Source organism: Micropterus salmoides, unplaced genomic scaffold (assembly GCF_014851395.1).
Source record: "Micropterus salmoides isolate LMB-PRFRI ecotype aquatic unplaced genomic scaffold, ASM1485139v1 Ms_hic_scaffold_9, whole genome shotgun sequence".
In the NCBI taxonomy this organism is placed as follows: domain Eukaryota; kingdom Metazoa; phylum Chordata; class Actinopteri; order Centrarchiformes; family Centrarchidae; genus Micropterus; species Micropterus salmoides.
In genome coordinates, this window is record NW_024044681.1 from 25,568,917 (window position 1) to 25,591,797 (window position 22,881).

General features: G+C 39.4%; 1 protein-coding gene across 2 annotated transcripts in view; it reads left to right on the plus strand.

Annotated features, from left to right (window-relative positions):
• The first annotated feature begins 8,931 nt into the window (after window positions 1-8,931).
• LOC119895607 (serine/threonine-protein kinase PAK 3) overlaps window positions 8,932-22,881 on the plus strand; it is a 28,836-nt gene continuing 14,886 nt past the window's right edge. For both annotated transcript variants that reach the window (XM_038708834.1, XM_038708835.1), the window contains exons 1-3: window positions 8,932-9,122; window positions 21,943-22,133; window positions 22,260-22,360. In XM_038708834.1, the coding sequence (XP_038564762.1) occupies window positions 21,962-22,133; window positions 22,260-22,360 (273 nt within the window). In that variant the 5' untranslated portion in view covers window positions 8,932-9,122; window positions 21,943-21,961. The remainder of the gene's footprint in view (window positions 9,123-21,942; window positions 22,134-22,259; window positions 22,361-22,881) is intronic.

Consider the following 22,881-nt stretch of genomic DNA (forward strand, 5'->3'; position numbering starts at 1 on the left):
AACACACACTGTTTATAATAAAAACCTCAAATAGTTTCTTTTCATCCATAATGTAATAAAAAGATTATCTTGAGTAAGTTACTCTTGGAAGCTACTATAACACAAGCAAAATGAAATTGACTAAATAAGTGATGGACTGGAACTGTTATATATGGATAAGAAACTGCATTTTTTTATGCAACTGTAGATAGGATTTTCTTTAATCAAACAGGATCCTTGCACTTGATATTCTCTGCTGTTGAGTTGACAGCATGCTCCTAATTGGGTTCCAAATCAGTGCCACAGACTCTGTTGGGTAAATGAGTCACCCCCTCTCTAATCTCTATAGAAGGGGAAAATGGGAGAGAGGGTACCTGTTCCCCCGCCTCTGTCTCTCTCTTTTCTCATGTTAATGGAGGTGCGGTCCGCGATCCCGGGGACCATCTGCCTTTCCTCAGGGTTTGGGCCCCAAGCACTCCAGACGTGTCCCATTGTTTGTGTGTGTCGAAGCAGAAAGTGGTGAGCAGACATGGTTCTTGTGGCCCAAAAGGCCCCATCAACAGCACGAGCCTGCTGTTCATTAGCCCACATGTGACAGAGGGAGGGGGCTGCTCGCGTGCCCTGTCTTCAGTAACATCAGGGCCATCCGTCGATTGTTCTGCTGCGAGTAACCGTTGGCTGAGGGATGACTTGACAGGTCATCATGCGGGTTGGCTCCTTTGTGTGTCTTTTTCATAAGTACATTAAATCAGAAATATTGTGAATGATTACAGGTCTTTTAACCAGTTTGTTGTGCTTTGAACGTACTGCATAATTCATTGATGTTTGGCCAAAATCTAATGATAATGTGTGGTGGACAAACAAATGAATAGACAGTCATGACTTAAACTTCCCAACTCCATCATCTGCACAAAATAAAAATATCATTACATTTTACATTTTAACTTTGAATTAAACCACAGACCACAAAAATAAAATCGTAAAAACACATAAACAATAAAAAACAAAGGCTTTCTGGGTGTATTAAGACAGAGAAGTTCTGTAAATACATCTTACCCACTACACTGATTTGAAGAAAGTGCATATATTGCTTTCCATGAGCTAATTAGTAGCTTTATTGACATACATCATCCCCACTGAGCTCAGTCAAAATTTTGTGTCTTGAGATGTGACAGATGGATGAATGAACTGAAGGAGGGAGACCAAACTATAGTTGCCCTTTCTCAGTTTCGTTACTGTGGATGGGCGATAGAATGACAAATCGAAATGTCATTTGCAATCTTGGGAAGAATAATTGCAAACCTGCTGCAATAACCTTTGATATAACTAATTTGAGTACAAAGCTAATTATTTTATTTTATAATTATTTTCAGAGACTGAAAGATGATCATTGATTTAATCAGCGTGGCAAATATTCAAAGTTAAATTAGTCAAAAATAGGTTACAAATAGAGGTGTGCAGGGTTTTCAAAAGAAAGGTGTTCATCCACCTGGACATTTTTGGTGAGAAAATCCTCTAACGCTATCATATTGTGCAGCTAAGGTGTGTGCACCGTTTCTGACCTATCTATGAATCCTCATGTGAACTGAAAAGGTACCCTCCCAGTTACCCCGACTGACTGACAAGCAGATTATGACTTTCCACCAGGCCTGCCCTCCTCATTTTCAAAGCTACACGCTGCCGGCTGCATTGAGATTAGTTATTGAACTGACCAAGCAAAGGGAAACAAGGCCGCTTCAGAGGCAGAGCACACAATAAGCCAGCTGTCAGTGGGAGGGGCTTGTTCAGACCAGTGTTGTCATGGATAGGACTTTTGTGTGGTGTTGCCTTCTGAGGGTTGATAGGTCCTCCTGTGCGAGGCCGCCACACACTGATTCATATTGACACAAGGCTTGATTGAGGACAGGCAAGTGAGCAGAGTGAAGGCAGGGTGTATTCATCCCAGAAATGTCAGCAAAGGTGAAGTTAATATGGATACTCTGTGATTTGTGAATATCCTTGAGGGAAGGCAGTGTGCAAAGTGAACCCTGTTGCATATTGACTTGATAATAAGGATCATATATATGTAAGGAATACCAGGCTAACCTAATTTCCCACAGTCTGGATAGGAAAATACTGTTTGAGACACTGTGCTGAAGATGTTTAATTGTGCTACATTTTGTTGGATTGCGCTAATGCTGCCATTACCACTGACCACTGGCCTGGTCCTTTTTATAATAGCTATGGAACAACTGCATAATATCTGACCTTTATATCTGCTCACACAAACCCCTCTCTCTAATCCAAAGAGGCCTCTCATCTGCTAACCCCACACCTGTTTTACATTCAAAGGTGTGTCCCTGAGCAGCTTTCTAGCAGCGTCAGAGCTGATGTCCTTGTTTCCAATTACTTCACTGTGTATTTTCACTACTACACTGAATGATGTATAATTTTAGACTGTTATTCATATATAAATAATTCATATATATATATATATATAACTTGCTTGTGTGACATGGTATAACAGGTATATAAACAGATTCACACAATTTGTTTTGTCAAAGATGTTATGTAACATTTTTCTGTTTTATTTTGTTATTAGTTGCAAAAGATTATCAGCCCTGATTGTTACAATCATCATCACTCATACCTGACATATTGTTGTCATAAATGTATGCTGCCAACCCCTATCAACTTTGTTTCACACCATAAACAGTGTGGAGCTGCCTCATTTTTAAGTACAAGATGGTTCATTAAAGTGTAAGATGAATTTGTACATTGTAGATTCCACTGTCACACAAATGTCATAATAAAAATCCCTAAATCCCTCTTAAGAACGGATTTACCAGACTGTGTTACAATCCAGAGGTTAGAGCATGTTGAATGGGAAAAGTTACATTTTAAGGGTCTAAACACTAGCCAGATATTTAACAGAAGGATGAGACTGTACTATTACTGTAGAAGAATAAAAAAGAAGATGCACAGTTTTCATCATCACACATTTCTACAATCATTTCCCTGAACAGCCCTGTGCATAGCTATATTTCACTCTGAAATTAATGAGTTGCTTCCAATTTGTGATACTACTCTGAGTCCTAATAAAATAGTTTTGATATCATTGTATTTTATCAGCACAAATTGGTTTATCATCACTGCCTGATGTGTATTAGATTTGCAAGAAAACAATTACTCTCTTAAATTAACATCATATCAGTCTCAGTCATCAGATACATCTGACTATTATACTGCAAAATGTCAATAAGACCTCCCTCTACACGCACTGACACACACCACCCCCACCGTGGGTAACCACATTTTAACAGTGTGAGGATAAAGAAATTGTGTTTGATGGCACAAACTAGCATTCATGGTCCCAAACATACAGTAGCATGAGTTAGATAAATAGCTCCCTGTTAGCCTTGGCCTGTACTTTGAGTAAGCAGGGTGAAACATGTAACACAGCCTACATTTAAAATCTAGGCAAAACAGCCAAGGTGTTAAGTGCACAACATTAAACCCTGCTGTAATCTGTAATTACTGCACTCAGCTGTCGGCGCTTTCATTTCTGTTGAGCATTTTTCCATCTGAAAAATGGAGAATAGGCTTAATGAGCTCGACGGCAGAGTAACCTATCAATAGGTTTCCCATAATCAGCAGGGTAGAGACCTACTAACCTCAATTATATTCCTTTGGGTGTAATCCAAAAGTCATTTTCTTGTTTGTGAATGTAGCTGTAGCATGGATGAGCGTGACCCATTATCTTTTACTTGCCAAGTTACCAGTGGAGGGCTTACAGAAGTTAATCTGATGTGGTAAAATGAAGAGCATTTAATACACTGTCCATACCAGCCCTCTCTCTTCTTTTTTATCCACTGACATCAGCACGCTTCTGTGTAATACTGTATAATGTTCCATGTGCATTTTGTTGTTGGGATATTTGTGCAATATATTGCCAAATCATTTTATCCATTTTAAACACAACCTTTTGATTGTAAAAAGTGATGTTGGATGAAGTTTTTTTGAAATCTAAAATCCTTTGGTTTAGGTTTATATAACTTTAACATTTCAAATTATAGTTTTTGAATGGGCTACAGTATGAAAAAATGCATATGCAGAAGAAATTTGCAAGAATTTATATGAATTTAGCCAAAGCAACAGGGGTACATCCGACTTGGACAACAGAAAACAAACTTATCCTGACAGCATTCTTTGATAAATTTCACTACCTGATGTCAGCATTAACTAAAAGAAAATCACACAGTTGTCATTACAAGATATTTTCAAGCACGGGTGAAAGATTCTATTGATTTCCGTAGCAGAAGGCGAAGTTTAGTTCAGTGGGGTTCACCTACATACTTCATCGCTTCTCATATATCACCATTTCCTGCAAGGCTTGCATGTCTCTCTGAAGCCTCCCTTCGCCTCTGCTCCCAAGGCACAGTGAGCTCTACCATAATATAATAATCTAAACCATAATCTGATATCGTTTATACAGTAGTGATTGACCAGTGCTATGATTATTTGATTCTAGACCAAAGAACCTATCATCTCAAATTTCTTCCTTCCATTTTGTAGAATGAAACTTGGACTTGCACTGATGAAGAAGGATCTTTAGGAAATGCTGCTACACATGAACAGTGATGAAATTTCACGTTCATATTGGGAAAAAACATTGTTTGTTTTTTCTGTTGCTGGCATTTATGGCTGGCCTTGTAGAGCCAGTAAACCAAAAGGATTCTGTGGTACATGGAAGATGGATTGAACAGGATTACCAAACTTCACTGCAATAAAATGAGAAAACCTGTTGAGCACACTGCAGCAATGCAGGATATTTCCTTTTACCCTGAAGGCAAAATGTTGTTACAACCAAAAATATATAAGAAGTTCACAAATCTTTGAATGCGTTATACTAATGTACCTAAGGTACAAACAAGTCTAGGAGTCCACAGCCATGCTAGCAACTCTGTGGGACTGTAGAATAGGCACAGTGCTGCTTTGTGCTAAATGGTAACATCAGCATGCTAACATACTCACAATGACAATGCTAATATGCTGATAATCTATATAATGTTTACTATGTTCACGATCTAAGTATCTAACATTTGCTGATTGCGCTAAACTAAGCGCATCTGAAGCTGATGGAAATATCCTACGTTTTGGGGGTATTAGGTCCAAACCAAAGTATTTGGCAAAACGGGGACATCAATATCTGTACTATATTTCATGAAAATTCATCAAATTGTTTATGTGACATTTCACTTAAAAATATCTGTATTAATTTTGTCCCAATCTACACACACATGTGGAGATATTTCACTGTAAAAGTGAAAGCACTGACCTGCCGGTGGTGCAAGAGGAAAACTCTTTGGTATCACCAAAGTCAGAAGGATTAATCCACTCAGGACTATGCATGTCTGTACCAAATTGCATGACAATCCATCAAATACTTGTTGTGATATAGTCTGGACCAAAGTGTTGGAACAACAGTCCAACATTACCATCAATAAAGGCACACTAGGCTAAAAAGCCACTTGTAATTGACTAGATTAGTATTTACCCTTCCCTTACATAATCGCCATGTTGTGACAATAGATATAATATACATGTGTTTGTAATTTGCTGCAAAAATCTAGATGCTACATAGAAGAAACATCTCCGAGTTATGTGAATTATGGGCTGCAGTCAAATAACAAGGCTGGATGTGCTTTAAATTACAGGCAGGTAACGGTAAAGTCAGATCACATAACGAGAGTATTACACTGTTTAGGAAATGTGTATGTTATACAGATATGTAGGTTATTTAGATTATACTTAGAAAGCAAGCTCCCAGGCTCTGCTCGCAACTCTCGTAAATCCAGACAGGGCTTATTACAAAATGTCACCACAGTAAAAAAAAAATGTCGATGCGCTCTGCCTCTTAGCATATTTATAGTATTCATTATATAAACCTGATCACTGACAGCAGCCTATGGATGCTATCATGCTCCTCTTCACTGCTGCTGCAGGTTATTCTGTCAGCTGCTGATCTGAGCTTTCCCCTCCAAGCATTAGGAAATGATCTGCCTGAAGTATTACTTGGCTAAGTTAAAGTAAATATCACATATTTAGCATAATGTGGAGTGGAGAAAATAATGCATGAGCTGCTTGAACAGATACTGTGTGTAAATGAGAAAAAGCTTTCTTTCATATGACTGTTGTGCTTGTCTTTAATTAAAACATATTATTCATTCTTATCTATGGTAACTTACAATGAGGGAGCAGGTATGGGTTCAATACTTCTAAAGGACACCACAAAAAGCACACATGGCTGCGAAAGGACACACACTGACTCTAGTAGAAAGTCTGACCTTTCTAATCATTGTTGCGTATAAAACACCTGCTCTTCTCACGGAGCAGACTAAGTATGTTAATCCAGGTGAAACATATAATCCTTTGTTCATTTAACCTGTTAAATCTACTAGAATCTACAAAATGAAGGCAAAAAGAAAGGTTAACGAAGGACTTAAGCATCATTTGTGTGTGTGTGTGTGTGTGTGTGTGTGTGTGTGTGTCTTTGTTGGGTAGTGTGTCCAGATTATGGCCAGGGCCCCATAAATATTAGGGTCAGCCCTGCACACAGCAACAGATGGGTTACAGTTACTGAACTCACTGCCATTTAGAGCTGTGGAAGAAAACTCATTAATACCATGACATTCACAGTAATGAAGGGCATAAACACAGTTACCCAAAGCACAAAAAAACGTATATATTTGAAAAGACAAAAGACTCTAAATTGATCAGCGCTGTCATCTCTGGATTTTGCTTGTTTCTGTATTTATATGGGTTTGAATGGGCTTGAATCCAATGACCTGATTAGGTCAATGGTGACCCTGAAACAGTCATTTTGAGAGTGTCCATGTGTTGGACCTGTGGTGGACAGCTGACCTGTCCATGGGATTTCCTCTCCATCACCTAAATGCCTGCTGCGATGCTGACTATTCATGTACATAGGTAATGAGCATAAAAATGAATGAATTAGTGGTTGCTTTTGTCTAAAACTCATGAGAGAATTAGATTGAACAATGTAAAAAAAATTCGGAATAAAATATAGATGAAAAGAAATGATAACATTATCCAAATGTTGTCATGCTTTAAAGGCTTTGTCACGCTAGTTATGTTTTAGCTGATCCAGGTGCATTTTGACACTTTTCTGTATTAACTGTGCCTCACTACGTTTGTGTAAGTGTACGGTGTCCCTTATTGTCTGCTGTCAGGAGTCAGAGCAACACCTCTTTTCTGCTTTCAAATTTTTGCATTGCACTGCTGAACTAAATTCACATTTGCATTTCTCTTTCCTGTTGGCAGGGTTTAATCAGGTCTTGCTTTTGCAACATGTGCGTGCCTGCAAAGCTGGAGAAAAAAATGTCAAATAAAAAAAGATTGTAGTTTTCCTGATTTGTTATATATTTAAAATCCCCAAGACTTCAGAAAGTGTCATATGATTTTTACCAAAATGGATTGTCTAATTCTTTAATCTCAATTGTTTTTCTTGAGTTTCTCATTAAATGTAATTGCAATTTATTAACTCAAAATCACAAAGGCCCCCTTCTGATGTGAATACAACATTATAAGGGACATTGTCCTCTTGCAGTCATAAGGATCTCCATTTGAGCGAACACTGTCACAGAACAGCCATATTACTCTCCAACAAGGAATCGACATTACAGGGGTTGTCAGGACAACCAGCCATGATTCACAGAGCTTCAGATAGGCCTCCACCTTGGGTTAGAAGCACTAGCCATGAGACTGAGCAGATGCTGTGCTAGGCAGCCAATCACAGGTGAGGTAGAGGAAAAAGATGACATCATAGGCAAATTAGGGCAAACGCAGTGAGTATTTTGGTTGTCGTCTCCGCCTGCTTATGAACCCGGAGTCAAATTTATGCTCTGAAATAAGAAATCCATAGGTCTTTGGCAGATAAATCTTAACATTCAGGACAATACATAGATTTACATTTTTGTATAATTTGGTGTATTTCCAAATGTGGAAACTTGGCCTGATAAAATCAGTGAAATAAATTAAACATTTTGTCAGAGCCTTACTTTACGCTACTTATATATTATATAAATTAATTTATCATTCAGGTGAAAATGTAGCATTACAGCCTCACATCAACACTCACATATTACCTTATAGCAGTAGGGAATCTTTGTCATATCAATATTCCAGAGAACCAGTATATGTTCATAGGGAAACAAAATATTATGTGCTTCTGAATTCAGGGCCTATTACGAAGTCATAAACTAGCTTGTGAAATCTTAAACATCTTAAGAAATAGATGATAGGCAGTGGGATGAGTTTCTTAAATATACTAGCAGTATCTACCTGTAAAAATGAAAACTTTACATCAGTAGCCTGAATTGACAGATGATTCTATTTATTACATTTCTATATATTCATACTATTCCATTACAGATTCTGTTTACTGCTTTCTGTACTCATTACTTATGTAGTAGCAAGTTATTATTGTATATTTATTTATTTATTTATTTTTACTATTTACTCACTCATATGCTGTAGCCTATTCTTTCATGTGGTCTATACATTGTGAAACTGTTACTCTTTTAGAGGAACCAGTGCATCAAACACAGCCCTCTAAGAGCTTTGTCAGTTTAAATTCTGCACATTAAAAACCCACCTTTGCAAAAACTGTTCCAGTTACATTTGCAGCTGTCATGTCAAGATGTACCTCTGCGTAGTATTAAGATGTTAACAACGTAGACCACTGCGTTACAAGTCTGCAAAGGAAAAGCTCTTAAGCTGGACATACAATCCCTCCCTCCTGGCCTTCTCACTCAGCAGGTTTGTTCTGTCAAACTGAAAACCAACTCTGTCTGCCCGTTGGCTGCCTCCTCCCCCAGACCTACTGCCTGCATTAATATTCAGCCTCTCAACCAATGGGCAGAGCTGGGTGGATGACATCATGGGCTAGGGAACAGTGAGCAGCCAGTGAAGCATCCAGCCTGCCGAACAAGCTTGCTTTTAGGGTCAGGAACTGGTCTGACAAGAGAATGGCAATCCTGCCTTTAAACTGTCATTAGGACTGTGCGATTGACGATGAATCTACCAGAGCTCCTGGCTCAAAGGCGAAACACTGACCAAGAGAATGTGAAGACATATTTCAGGTAATTCCCTCTCTGTGTATGCAATATGGGATGTGGAGAGGGGAGGCAGAGGAGGGAGGAGAGGAGAGGAGAGGAGGAGGAGGAGGGGGTGGCTGTGTATGTAGGGGTGCTTTGTAGCTTCTTTTTTTCTTCTTCCACTCTGCATTCTGCCCTGCTAAGGAGGCAGCTGTTTTATCAGCAGTCCGTCCATGAGGGCGAGATGGAAATGGATGCCTGCATCAGATGGTCAGGAAATGTTTTGTATGACCATATCCCCCCTCTGCATCACATCGTCTCTGTATGCACCCCCTTGTGCCTCACAAATAGCATCTTTATTGATGGGGAGGTGTTAGAATCAATGGTGGCGTTTGTAAAGGCCTGTATGTCTGTGTGTGTGTGTGTGTGTGTGTGTGTGTGTGTCAGTCCTGGAGAAATGCAGCAGCTGCAGTGGCAACAGAGGAACAAAAAAGAAGCAATGCTATTTTGGGTCTGTAGACCCGAGGCTGACGGATGGATCAGAGCTATATATGCTGTGGATGGGGGATGAAATGCTGATGGATTCTCTTTTGCCTTTCTAGGGAGGGTTTCATGAAGAAATGTCTTTTTTCATTTCCATTTCTGCTTTTCAATGACCACACACACACACACACACACACACACAGAGCAGAGACGTGTCTCTGTCTCCTGGCTTTAACATGGATGTGTGCAGCAGTTTCATGGCGGCTGTAGTGACAGGGAGATATACAACATCTGGTCACCTGACTTCTTTGGGGATCGGAGTGGGGGTGGGGGCCGGTCCTGTGAAAGCTATTCTACCTCGGATTCTCCCACAGCCATCGGTGGTGGAGGAGCATGGAAGGATGGGCTACGGTACGAGCTGAATGTGTCTCCCCACCACCTCTGCTCATTTAGATTGTGGTGTCAGAGCTAATGCAGAGGGACGGGTAGATTCCTCTCCCAGGAAGCACAGTCATCCTCCGGTTTGTGAGAAGCAGGGCCTGATGGGAGACCTGTTGTCTGGGTGTCTCGTGAAACAGGGATGTTAGGGAGTCATGTCAGTGATCGAGGGAGGGTGAGATGATTGTAGAGGGGAATTGGGGGATGGGACACTGAAGATGCTATTCCCTTTGAACATTGGCCTGTTTTATTGATAAAGATGTGATTAATGCCCTTCTATTCACCACTAATCTATCTGTCACGACATCCAACACCATGACTGTACACCAGTCTTCATTGACTGTGTTCATCCAAGGGTTTGTGTTGTGTTTACTGCTATCTTTTTGTGTGGAAATATCAGGTGGCTGAAACATAAACTGTCATGGCCACTCCTTGGTCCCCTAATAATATGACATTTGATCATCTGATTTATAGTTTCTAACTGAAATCCATTAGGAATTTATCAGTGCATAAAATAATTTGTGCCAGTACAGCACCTTACACAGCATTGGGCTTGGCAGGAAAGACACCAGGCCTACAGTAGTAGTCTAATGCAGTGTCACACTCAGAAGGCAGAGACACAATCAGACAGCGATGCTGTGATACACCATTAGTATTTGGTATGTATACATCCCGCTGTTTAACGGATCTGTGAAACCATTGCTGGATAATTGGCCTCTGCTCTGGGGCTTAGACGCTGTGCTCCACATGCCTCAAGCATTATATATTCATCACACCTTTATCCAGAAAGGTCTGTTACACACAAATGGACGATTAATATCTCTGTATTTTGTATTTCACTATGGGTCTGGGTGGAGCAGCTTACCATCAGTTTAGAGTATACTTATGGGCCTTTGTCTCTGTATAGGTTACGTGCACCTCATGAAAATTTTATATTTGCAAAGAAAGCTCACATCTCATGTTGCCAGTGAAAAGGTGATAATGTGTCTGGTCTGGTCTACTGTGTATGTGTGTTCTGTTTTACTAAAGATTAAAGTAAAACTTCAACCTAAAGTGTACTCTTTATAGTGTAAACATGAATTGTGCAGGCAAAATGGAAGCTTATTGTGGCTTGGCTTTTTATGCTGACTGACACTTGTCATAACAACTCGCATAACCAAAACTACCAGTACTTAAATCATATAATTTCCGTGAACACCTAGCATAAAATGGAATTATCTTTGAAGATTGAAGGGAGGGAAACGTGGAGAGAAAGCCACTTACTAAATCATCACAGAAAAGAGATACGAAAGCTACATTTAGATTAATAATCAGTAATAAATGAGTATATGGCTTTTCCTGCTTCACCAAAGAAATGTGACATTTTGCTTAAATAATGAATCGTTTTATTCTAAGTCCATTTGCCAGGCAGGTATCTTGTGCAATGCTAGAAAAGGTATTATTGAGGAGCCTACCAGGACCTTATCCTTATCTCATAGCCACTTGGATAAATGTGCTAGTAGATGTTCCATTTATTATTTGTTTTATTTATGTTTTTACTTAAATCTGCCAACACACATGTGTGACCTCAATGAAGTGGTTAATATCTTTTATGCCACCACACATAAGCATAGTCACAGACCACGAATAATATAAGCAGAACTTTATTTGGACACTGAAGCAATGTGCAACATTTCTTTTTTCAGTATGTCTGCCTGTATGTCTCCATGGCTTAACGTGCAGTGCTGGGCTTCCCCATGTTTTCCACTGGCCAGTGTAACTCAACACACGCAGCTTCTCTTACCTCACCTCAGCTAACAAAAGCAGTAGACACAGAACCTCATCTTGGCTCGCAGCCTGCTAACTGGCCTGCCTGAAATATGATAGCAGGACACAACACATATAAGTAGGCCTCCATCTGTTGAGGACTTAGTCTGGATGAGTTATGCTTCTATTGTTCAGAGTAGTTATCGTTTAGGACTCTTGTTGACAGTTTATAAATGTGCAGTGGCCTCATGTGGGGTGTTTGTGTGTGTTTAAGGGCATAGCTGTCTAAAGCTGAGCAGTAGTCTTGTGGTAGGTGTGTCAGAGCTACAGTCTGTGTGTTGTGGATTAGCATGTAGGATTGGAAGCCATCTGGCCATTTTGTTTCAGAAAGGGGAGGGGGTGTAAGTGGGAGAGATGGATGGAGAGAGACAGGGAGAGAGAGAGAGAAAGAGAGAGAGAGAGAGAGACAGAGGAAACACTCACACACTGACACATTGACACAGCTCCCTCCATAATCTCCCTACTTGATGTCTGTTGCTGCTTAGAATAGGGTTGCTTGCCTGTGTGTGTTTATGTGTCTCTCTGTGCACAAAGTCTTCAAACTCTTCTGTGACTTATACTGTTTCTTATGTATGAAACACAAATTGTGACTATGGCTTCAAGATAGTCAGAGAAATGTCTTGGGAGGATTCAAGATTCCAGAAAGTAAGAGGTGTTAAAGCCTTTACAGTGAGATGTTGCAGTTGGTGAAGGCGTCCCAGATGGATAGAAACTGCGGAGAATAAAAGGATGAAATGCCGCAGAGGAGGAAAGGGGTTCAGGGGGTTTAAGAGATTAACAAATTTCACTGGGTCAAGAGTTTGCAGAGGGTTGCAGAGGGGCGTCTGAACTTGAATTTGTTTGAAGATAAACAGGCTGCAGAAAGAAAAATGTTGGAGGCCATCAAGTGGGAAGAGTTTTCAGAGAATGAAAAGACTACCAATGACCTCAGATGTGGTTGAAAAGGAGACTGTTTCCTCTATTCTGCAAGTAGAATCGCTCTGAGTTCTCTCTTGTAGATTTCCATTTTGTTTTGTGTGCACTGTATTTACTGAGGTGCGATCTTCACATTTGCTGCAGGTACAATATCTATATTTAACGGTTAGGGATACTTTAATTTAAACAAGCCTCGTGTTTGATTAAGATTAGTCAATGACAATAAAAGACTATGCTCAGAAAAAAAAAAACAGGCAGAGTTTTGGTGAAAAATTATAGAAAAGCTGTAGTTATGACCAAATGATCCTAGTCTGTCACAAATAAATAACGGCATTGTACTGAATATTATCCAGAGCAGTGTGGTTTCTTTGCCTCCAAATTATCTATGAGGAAGTCATATTCTTCTCTCAGCTGCATAGAGGTGCAACTACTGCATGCGGGAACACAATGCCTCTCAGTTCATTCACTTGTTGACACAAACATTAGTCCCATGGTGGTATTTGTCTATGCAAAACCATAACACAGTTATATGCATTAGGCAAGGGAGAGGTTATCAAAATGAAATGCATGGCTAGGTGTTATAATGGCACAACAGCTACACTATCTTATATGCAGCATAATTGTAGAACATGACGCAGAGCCAGGCTGTCTTGATATAGAGACACATTGGAGATACAGATCGATTACTTTTTTTCCCGTACATGAAGGATTTTACACTTCACCTGATCTGAAAACAATATATTAACTGACCTTGCATACATGCAAACGGTACATTGCTGAATAAATACTTTAGAGAGTGACAGCATGTACATATCTACAAGCTGTTTTCACTCTCCCTATGTTTCCTTACAATGGGTGCATTTTAACCCTTTCAACTTGACTCAGAGCAGGTGCACCAGCTGGGATCGCAGGAGAAAATCCAAAATCCAGCTGGCCCTCAGACATGCCCACCCATGCCACACTAATGCAAAAAAAAAAAAGTCCCCACTTTTTGTACCTTAAAGCGGGCAGTACAAGATGAGCGGCCTTACCTGTTCGTGGTGCTCATATCTTAATGTAACTCAAAGCATTTTTTTGGAGTAAGAAGCCAAAGTATAGTTTGATTAGCCTCTTATTCATAGTAGGTTGGCTTAGTTTTTTATCATATAAAACCCCACCTGGTAGGCCTGTCTAATTGCTGACTTGTCCCCATGCAATGCATTTTCAAGGTCAAGGCAAGATATGAAAAATGATTTGAAAGTCAGAGATTCTTACGGTTGAGAATGTGTCAGTGTGAAGGACAGTCGCTTACAGAGAACCATTGGTGCCTGTTACTTGTCATCTTAAAGCGACCAACATGGGGCATATCTCTGAGGGTTACCTGGGATGTAAAAATTATATGAGATATTCAAGGTTTTGGGCATCCCTGTGGCCTAGGGGTCCAAGACTCATTATTTATAACTGCAGTCTTCTTTTTGATTCTCCCTCTCTTGTAAGTCTCCAAAACCAACTTTCAAATAAAGGCAAAAATGCCATATAAAAAAGGTATTCAAGCTATTGAGTAAACCACTGGGCGAAGCAAACTTCTGCAATTATCTTGTCTCTTTATTTTTGACTTGAATGCATGCCAATTCATGATTACAATTTCTGAAATGAATGAAAACAAGGTTAAGAGTAGAACATCAACGCTAAAACACCAAATACTTCATATTTCAAGATGGACTATCAAATGTGATTGAAAACAAGGCAGCTCATTCTGTCAGGGAAAATAGAAAAGCTATCATAATGTACTGGTATATTGGCTCTGTCGGGCAGGAAATGCCTATCAGAATAATGGCTTTGAATAAATTTAGGCCTTTCTGTTAGGAAGGAATAATCTCACAAAACAGACAACCAGTAGTGTAAGTAAGCTTAGAAAAAAGGTACCTCATCTGATCAAGTTTTTAATAGCTTTTGTCCACTTGACAGAACGGGCTGCCATATTTTTAAGCACATTTATACTACTTGTAGTCCATTTTAGAAACCGAAATTTCCCACGTGACAGAATAAACTGCTTCTCATTAAAGCACTTCTATTCTACTGGTAACTCATCCAGAGAGAGCAGCTCAAACTGTCAGAAAACGATGCTCTGCAGATTTTTCAGCTGTGACTGTTCAATTGTTTTATTTCATGTATTTAATTTAATGTTGTTTACTTCTGCTGCTGACACGTCATTGCCAAAAAAAGTTATTAAATTACCTCAGAAAACACCAACCACAACTATTATTTTGAGATGCTAATACAAAACTCTGTTTAAAATGGCAGGTTTAAGACATTTAGCCCAAAGTGTGTGTGTGCGTGCTTGTGTGTGTGTCGCGCGCATGTGGGTATAAGAGAGCAGCATTGGGGGGTTGGGTTCACCCAAGCTAAATATTACATGACAGAGCGAGTTCTCAAGGGGAGTATGGGAAAGGATGATGCCTGCCTGGTAAAATGAGTGTCATGGTGGATTGTAGGCGGTGGTGAATAAATGGGTCTTGAGTGTAGCCTTACCTGTTTGTTTTTTTTCTGCTATTTTGAATATGAGCATGTTTTTCTTCTATGTTGTTGCTGATAAGCACTGGACAGGATCAATGTAGAATTTTAACAGCCAAACAAAAGTTGTATTGCAGTAATCTAACATGAGGATTAAATCAGAAAACAATGTGTAATCTTGACTTGCTGGAAAAACAGCATCTCAAACTGCTCAAACTGACATATGTGGTGGATTTGGATCTGTGGAGTTTAGGACCCTGCTTTCATCATCATATATCCACAATAGAAGAGTCAAGTTTTGTAACTGCTGTGTGACCCACTTACATTGCTGTGTAATTTTTTGGTATAATTTGCATGGATATAGAACAGTAATATATAATAAGCATACAAGGTGAAAAAATCTAGAAATCTATAATATAAATATCTATAATAACACTGAGTTATTATAGATAGATAGTTTTCTAGACAAGTCATAGAAAAACAAATGCTACAATCAAGTGAAACAAAATGAGACACAGACATGTGGTTGGCGGCTAAAAATAGATCACTCGTTACTAATTAGAGATGTTTATGCACTTTTCTGTGTGTAAAATAGGATCATAATCTCATCAGGTTTTGTCTTAGTAAAACAAATCTTGATAAGATAAAGATATGTTGTGTGTGAAAACAGTTTTTCAGATATGCGGGCGATATAATAGGTCAGTGAGAAAGTTTAAAGGGGAAGAGCAACTATTGCATCCATTAGGTTGGCTTTTGATATTGTGCAATCATGCTCTAGTTAGCATGTTATGAAGGGGTATAAGCCTTTTACACCAACATGATTAAAAGATGTTCATGTTACGGTAGGAGTTTTAATGACTTGTTCCCAAGGCACATGTATCAGCTAAAAATAGAAGTTGGAAGAAAAAGTTTGATTTAGACATTTTTGTTGAGTAATGAAACACATTAGTCTACTGCTGGGCGCAATTAACAAATGCTGAAAGAAAAAAGTTCACACATTATGAAAGGTGACAACAACTGAATCAATATTTGTGAATATGAAATGAGGCTTTTTATCGAACTCTTGTTTACGCATCATTAATATGTTATTGAGTTTATATTAATTGTTACCCTGTATATAGATGTACTTTTGTACTTACAGTGAATTCAACCAGACTTGTGCTCAGTTCTCGAGTTGAGAATAAACTTACTCACCCCCGTCTCACCTGCCACGTGTAATAAGCAAATTTATGAGCTGTGACTTGTCCCTTTCATGAACCAAACGTTGGCAGCTGTATGCAAAGTAGAGTTACTGAGTTTTACAGGGGAGGGGGACCAAACCAAAGAGGTCGAGCCTCATCTGACAAAAGCAAATATCCAATTTTGTTCTATAGCAACCAAGTCACTGTCTATAGTACAATAGCCAGCTGTTTGAGGTTTTGGCTCAGTGTATATTTCGTGTGTTAAATTTCAGCTCTTTTAGGCACTAGTCTACTTAAGCATCAAACTGTGTTGTTACTCACAGATAAAGTCATCTGGATTACCAACATTGACTTTAAGTGTGCACAAAACTGATTAAACAAAGATATAACATGTTAATTACAGAGCTTTAGAGTTGCTGGTAGGCCGATTTAGTTACCTATGGACAGAGCCAGGCTAGCTGTTTCCCCCTGTTGCCAGTCCTTGTCCAAAGCTAAGCTAACTGGTTGCTGGCAGCAGTTTCATACTGATAGTAGGGTGATATTTATCTTCTAATCTAACTCGCTGTAACACAGTGAATATGTGTATTTCCCAAAATGCCAAACTACTACAACTAACTAAAATGAAATGATTTCCTGGAAGATGCTGTGGCATTTTTGACCATGAGGTTTTGATCTTGTGACCATAAATTATTCTCATGTGCCTTCCAAAGGGATCCCTTTTTAACAGACTACAGCACCAAACTCCTCCTCCTCCTCCTCAAACCTTCATTTGAAATAAAAAGGGGATGGCATTGCCTGGCATCTACACTGTGACTTTGTGTGTTTTATTCTGACCTTGAGAGGCCAACCATGTGAGAGAGGAACATTTGTGCAATAACTTGCTGACATCTGTGTGCCATCTGCCTCCAGTGCTTTAATGTCTGGGTGAAATGTCTGTGTTTTGTTTTTGTTTTCTTTGTGTTGGTATGTTTTAAGAAGGTTGTCAAGTGAACTGGTCCTGTCTTTCTTTGCTTTTACTAACAGTGGAATAGGTCGACTTTTCAAACTCAATGTTTTTTTAAAACACTCTACTGTCGCCTAAATAAGTACTGTATGGACAGCAAGAAAAAGGAGATAACAATGGTAAACTGCGACTCTGGAGTGTCCCCCCATCCTCCTTATCCTTTGAATGTCCTCTAGCTGTCCATCCCATCCAAGTAATCAGCATCCTTCAAAGACGCACAGCCAAAGCTAAAGCCAAGTCAAACAGAGAGCGTGTCGTAATCAGGGGCATGAAGAGCTGGGCTTATGGAGCCCTCCCCCCACTGCGGTGCCATTACTGGGCTGCTATGGGCTCAAGATTAGAGCCTCTTCCTGTGTTAGCCATTCAAATTCAGCATTAATGTTTGAAAGAGCAGAGAAAATGCCTGCTCTTCATGGATAAATTAATATTTTATGGGGGAGAAATGTGAAAACATCCCAAGTAATATCTGAGTTGGTTTGTCACTGGTGGTTCTGTGTGTTTAGACACTCATTCATATACATTCATATAGTGCTGTCAAAACATCGCAGCCTACCAAAGCAAGTCAAGCAGAATGAGATTTGGTTGTGTAATTTCTGACAAATTAGCATGTTGTGGATCAGCGTTACAGCTGCATTTTTGCTGTTTTACTTTTGAACAGAAATTGGTCTGTGAATGATCTTTTTTTTCATGTCTCCCGAAATAGTTCAGCCTCATAACAGAATATCTTCAGTATCAGGCAAAATACGGACACAGAGTTAGTTTGTAATGTTGAGAGACTAACCTATGTTTGTTTCAGGAATAGGAGCTGCTTGTTTCAGGGACAGTGCACTCACTGACTGCTTGCCTGCCTGTCAGTATGCACAGTAAATAGGTCAGTGTTTTATGCAAGTGAAGAATCAGTAATGCCTGGGCCTCCACGAATCTGCCATCTTTAGCCATCTGACCGCTAGGCAGAGCTGCAGCTGCAGTCAGGTGATTAGCCAAATAGCCACACAGCAGTTGAGGAGCAGTGTTATATTTGTAATATGTAAAATAATTACAAGTAATTAAAGTTAAATGTGGTGTATTTGTCAGCTGTTGGCACAGATTCTGGTCGCACCCTGATAGAGAAATAACTATAGCCAGACACACCGAAGACTTTTTCAGCTGCATAATTGATCCACACCGCTCTCCAACGGAAGTTGTTTACTGAAATTTGAGTACTAATGAAGCAAAAGCAATTGGCGACCTGTCCAGGGTGTACCCCGCCTTTCGCCTGATGTCAGCTGGGATTAGCTCCAGCCCCCCGCGACCCTGTATGCAGGATAAGCGGCTGACGATGGATGGATGGATAGATGGATGAAGCAAAAGCGTACAGTATGATTTACCTACTCAAGAAAATATCTTTTTTTTAAAATTATTATTATTAAAAAACCTCCTGTCATCATTATTTGCTATAGCAGCTATTGATTTTTTCCCTCTGTATTTGTTGATCAGATAGTGGCCTGATTGAAGAGATCCCAATTGCTGTTGGCAGTTCTTGCTTGTGCCATATGCATGTTAGTGAATCCACGTCTATGCATGATTATAAAAGCTCTATGACATGCTGAAGCTGGCATATTCACAAGATCATGTTTATGGGTTAATGGAGGTATCAGTCACAGGTCCATTAGTACCAAGGAGGCACAACCACTTGTGCTGTATGTGTCTTTGTAATGTAAAACAACTCTGGACAAGGTGGATATATGTAAGGGATTTTACACAACATTGTGTAAGATTTGAATGCTATTTGATGAAGTTGAAAAGCTGAAACAGTTACAGTAAGAATTCTTTTTGTTAAAGATGCTGCAAAGTTGACATTGTTTTAAAGCTATGATATGATGCGAGTAGCCATCCAGCCTGTGAACTAGCTTGTCTAAGTGACAAAACTAATAAAGGTTTCATTGGTTCTATGTGTTTGGTTGATCTACCTATGACCCTAATTAAATTCAGACTAACTCTGTCAAGCGGCACATACTGTAAGGATTCCATGACATATTGTCTGCTATTGTCTTGGCAAATTTCGGTTGCTTTTTTCCTCTCTTGGTAGCCATGTAGTCAGCAACTCCCTGTTGCTTTAGCAGGTCAACATTGTGACATTCCTTTGTAAACAGCAGTTTTATCGGGTTTTGTTGTTAGTGCCACGCCTAACCTCCTATCTAAGAGAACCTGTTTGCTGCTGCTGTTTGGACTCTCTCCTGGAACTCACCCTGCATGGTAGAAACTGCCAGCAGAGACACCCCCACCGCCAGTATATCTTATAAGATCCTGGAAACACACCAGGAAAATAATTATAAAAATGTACTAGTGAGGCTACATTAAGAACATGAAGTGCTTCACTGTAGCTGCCTGGTTATTCAAAAATAGTGGGTGCCCTCCAGCTTAGCTGAATCAACCTGTAACTTTTATTTGTGTAGTTAACCAGCCTGTCAGGAGTGACCTGTTTTGGGAAGAGGGGAAATTCAGCGGTTTCTTATGCATACTATTGATGTAATCTGAAAAATAGGCGCAGTGTTTTCTTATCATTACTGTTATCATGTTCCACACCTTACTGTTGATGCCACCCTCTCGCTTGTGTCATTTGTTGCATCTCCAGTAAGGGCTGCTGTCTACCAAATCGTTTCCTGCTGTAATTGCAGAACAGTGTGAAAGGATCACAGTGCAGTTTCTGTGTTACATTCTCTTGCCATGTGAAACTAAATTCTTCTTATTTTCATCACATCTCCACCAAAGGGGAACAAAAAACAGCACTGTCCAGTTTATTAAGAAACATCAAGATTGTGTTTGTAGTTTTTTATCATAGACAAAGGTTTGATCTTTAAGGTTTGATGTTTTCACATAATAATAGAATAATAATAATAAGTACTGATAAATATTTTGTAATCTGTTTTTTATGAATAAAACATTAAAATCAGCCATGAACACATGAATGCAAATTGGTAAATGTTATCCAAAGGAAAAAAAATGTTAGACTAGATGAGAAAACCTTTCCACTGTTATGGAGGTGAGACTGATATACGCTGTCTTAATCAAGTTAAGTGTGTACATAAACCTGTATTATCCAGTAGGCAGTGAAGAAATTAGGTGAATCTATGTTAAATTGCTCTGACAACTTGTATCAAGGCAGATGACTGTAATTAAATACCCATCAGTTAATAAATAATTATGCTGCTTTGTTTTAGGGTGCGCTAATCTGTTTTTGTCAGACATAAATAAATCAAAATCTTCATAACAGTCAAAGAGTCACTGAAGAGTTGCAAAAGACAGTGAACAGTTTTTCTTCTTTTTCAAGATCTTGGGCAGCAGCAGGGAAAGTAAAGAGGTCTTGTTTAATAACGATGTTACTGTATACATATCTGGTTAAATCATGACTTATTAACATATATGCAAAATTTTTCCACTTTATTCAAAACCAGTTCTTTTGGGAAGTTAACAATAGGGTGTAACTAACTGCATTTAGTTGTGCAGGAGATGGTTACATAAAATTGTAAAGGCCACTGTGAAGGCACATGTGTAATTTGTCAGAGACAGTGAGTGCTGTGTAAGAGCCTAGTTGTAGGTCTACACTAAGGGGGCAGCCTGAATGGTACGCTTTCTGGGACGGTTGTGCTGCACATCACATGATGGGCTTGGCCTCAGGGTGAGGCAGTGAAGGAGTTTAAGACGGTGGTGGGAAGTAGGTAGATGGAAGATGAGTTGATGAGTGATGGGAAGATTTACTCTTGCCAGTTTCTCTTAGAATCAACTCCCGGTTACCATTTTCACAGCTGAACACACCCACTGGACATCAGACTCCACCTCGGGTCCAAACGGCCTCCATTCAAATAGCAAGACGAATCATGATTTTAGAATTTTTTTTACATCACAATTTCAGGATCTGTGTCTTCTAAATAATAAATTATATATAAATCTTCTCTGCAAGGTATCAGATGTGTCGGCAGAGAATTGTAAATATACACGATTTCATGAGAATCTTTCAAACCTGCAGCCTTAACATAATTCCTTATGTTACAATGCGAAAAATAGGCCAAAAAGCCAAAGTCACTGGTCCCAATTTTTCAAATGTGAATTTTAGCTCTTGTTCTCTGTATTATATTAGATTAGATTTAATATCTTCAGAATTTGGGCTGTTAGCTGGGCAAAAGAAGGGATCTGAAAACATTATATCGAGCTATGGGTAATTCGATGGGCAGTTTCACATTATTTTCTGACATCTTATAGTTATAGAATATGAGTTTCACCAAAGAGAGGAAACTGTGTGATATATGTACTCTGGTGCAAACAGCATCCAACAACCTGTCTCTATAACACATTAAAAAGTCAAGCAAAACAAATTTGTATTTTTCAAGGTAGTGTCTAGATATAATTGAATTTTGTACACTTACTGAGGAGTACAAATTAAATATCAAGGTTGTTATTTTTGGTGCAAGCAGAGAGATTTTGAAACCTTCCTCAGTGAGTCCCTACTGGTCTATAGTCAGACTTTTTAACTTATGAACTTTTCTGTATTTCTCTCTCTCCCTCATAGGACATTGTGAGTGCTAAAGATGTCTGATAGTGTTGATATTGAAGAGAAACCACCAGCCCCCCCCTTGAGAATGAACAGTAGTTCCCGAGACTCTTCATCATTGAATCACGCCTCTAAACCGCTTCCAATGGCTCCTGAAGAGAAAAACAAGAAAGTCCGCCTGCGCTCCATCTTCCCCGGGGGAGACAAGAGTGAGTATTCCTCTCCACGTCACCCTGGAGCTCAGCCCCACATTGTTGCATGTAATATACTAGTTTCCTGTGTATAAAAATACAAGAAGTCAGCCTGTAATTAGTTTTTTTATTCATCTCCTGTAGCAAACAAGAAGAAGGAGAAGGAACGTCCTGAGATATCCCTACCTTCAGACTTTGAACACACCATTCATGTTGGCTTTGATGCTGTAACAGGAGAATTCACAGTGAGTATCTATTTCACCTGACAACCAGGCATATAAACAGGGACTGATGTGCTTCTTAAATCCCATCTGAAAGCAGAGTCTCAGGCATGCATTTCTAAAGTCACAATTCTCTGAAGTGAGTCAATTAATGATATGTTTTCCTCCACATAAAGGTGGTAACACAAGTGACTTGAATGACAATGACTCTATCTCCAGGTCAAGTGAAACCTGCTCTGGAATCCTTGAGCGTTTCCTCGTAAATTACATTTCAGCTGCGGTTTCAGTTTACCGTTTATTCTTACACAAGCCTAGATATATAATAGGCTACCATTTGTGTTTGACATGATCTAGTGAGTGGTTTAATACAGTAGCCCTAAAATAAATCTCATAAAGCTTTTAATGTTCAGCTCTCTCGTCATGGTTTCACTAGTGTTGTAGTCAAGACTGCCCAAACCGAGACCAAGTTAAGACCAAGACCAGAGTTTATCGAGACTTTTAGGGGCTGAGACCAGGTTGAGACCAAGACAGAGGGAGCGCGAGAC